At 73.0% G+C, this 311-nt stretch overlaps 1 protein-coding gene across 1 annotated transcript in view; it reads left to right on the forward strand.

The window, feature by feature from the left end:
• LOC109299078 (elongation factor 1-alpha-like) overlaps positions 1 to 311 on the forward strand; it is an 8753-nt gene that overhangs the window by 5362 nt on the left and 3080 nt on the right. Inside the window, exon 2 of the mRNA XM_019519584.1 lies at positions 6 to 302. Within this exon, the coding sequence (XP_019375129.1) occupies positions 6 to 302 (297 nt within the window). The remainder of the gene's footprint in view (positions 1 to 5; positions 303 to 311) is intronic.

Genomic DNA, 311 nt, shown 5'->3' on the forward strand with positions numbered 1-311 from the left:
GGCAGGCGGACGCGGCCGTCCTGATGGTGTCGGCGGCGCCGGGGGAGCTGGAGGCGGGCGTGTCGCGGCAGGGGCAGACGCGGGAGCACGCGCTGCTGGCCTACACGCTGGGCGTCAAGCAGCTGGTGGTGTGCGTCAACAAGATGGACCTGACGGAGCCGCCCTACAGCCAGCGGCGCTTCGAGGAGGCCGTGCGGGCCGTCGGCCTCTACCTGCGCAGGATCGGCTACAACCTGGCCGCCGTGCCCTGCGTGCCCGTGTCCGGCTGGACCGGCGACAACCTCGCCCTGCCTAGCCAGAAGGTAGCGGCG

Source organism: Gavialis gangeticus, unplaced genomic scaffold (assembly GCF_001723915.1).
Source record: "Gavialis gangeticus isolate Ggan-Ray unplaced genomic scaffold, GavGan_comp1, whole genome shotgun sequence".
NCBI lineage: Eukaryota > Metazoa > Chordata > Crocodylia > Gavialidae > Gavialis > Gavialis gangeticus.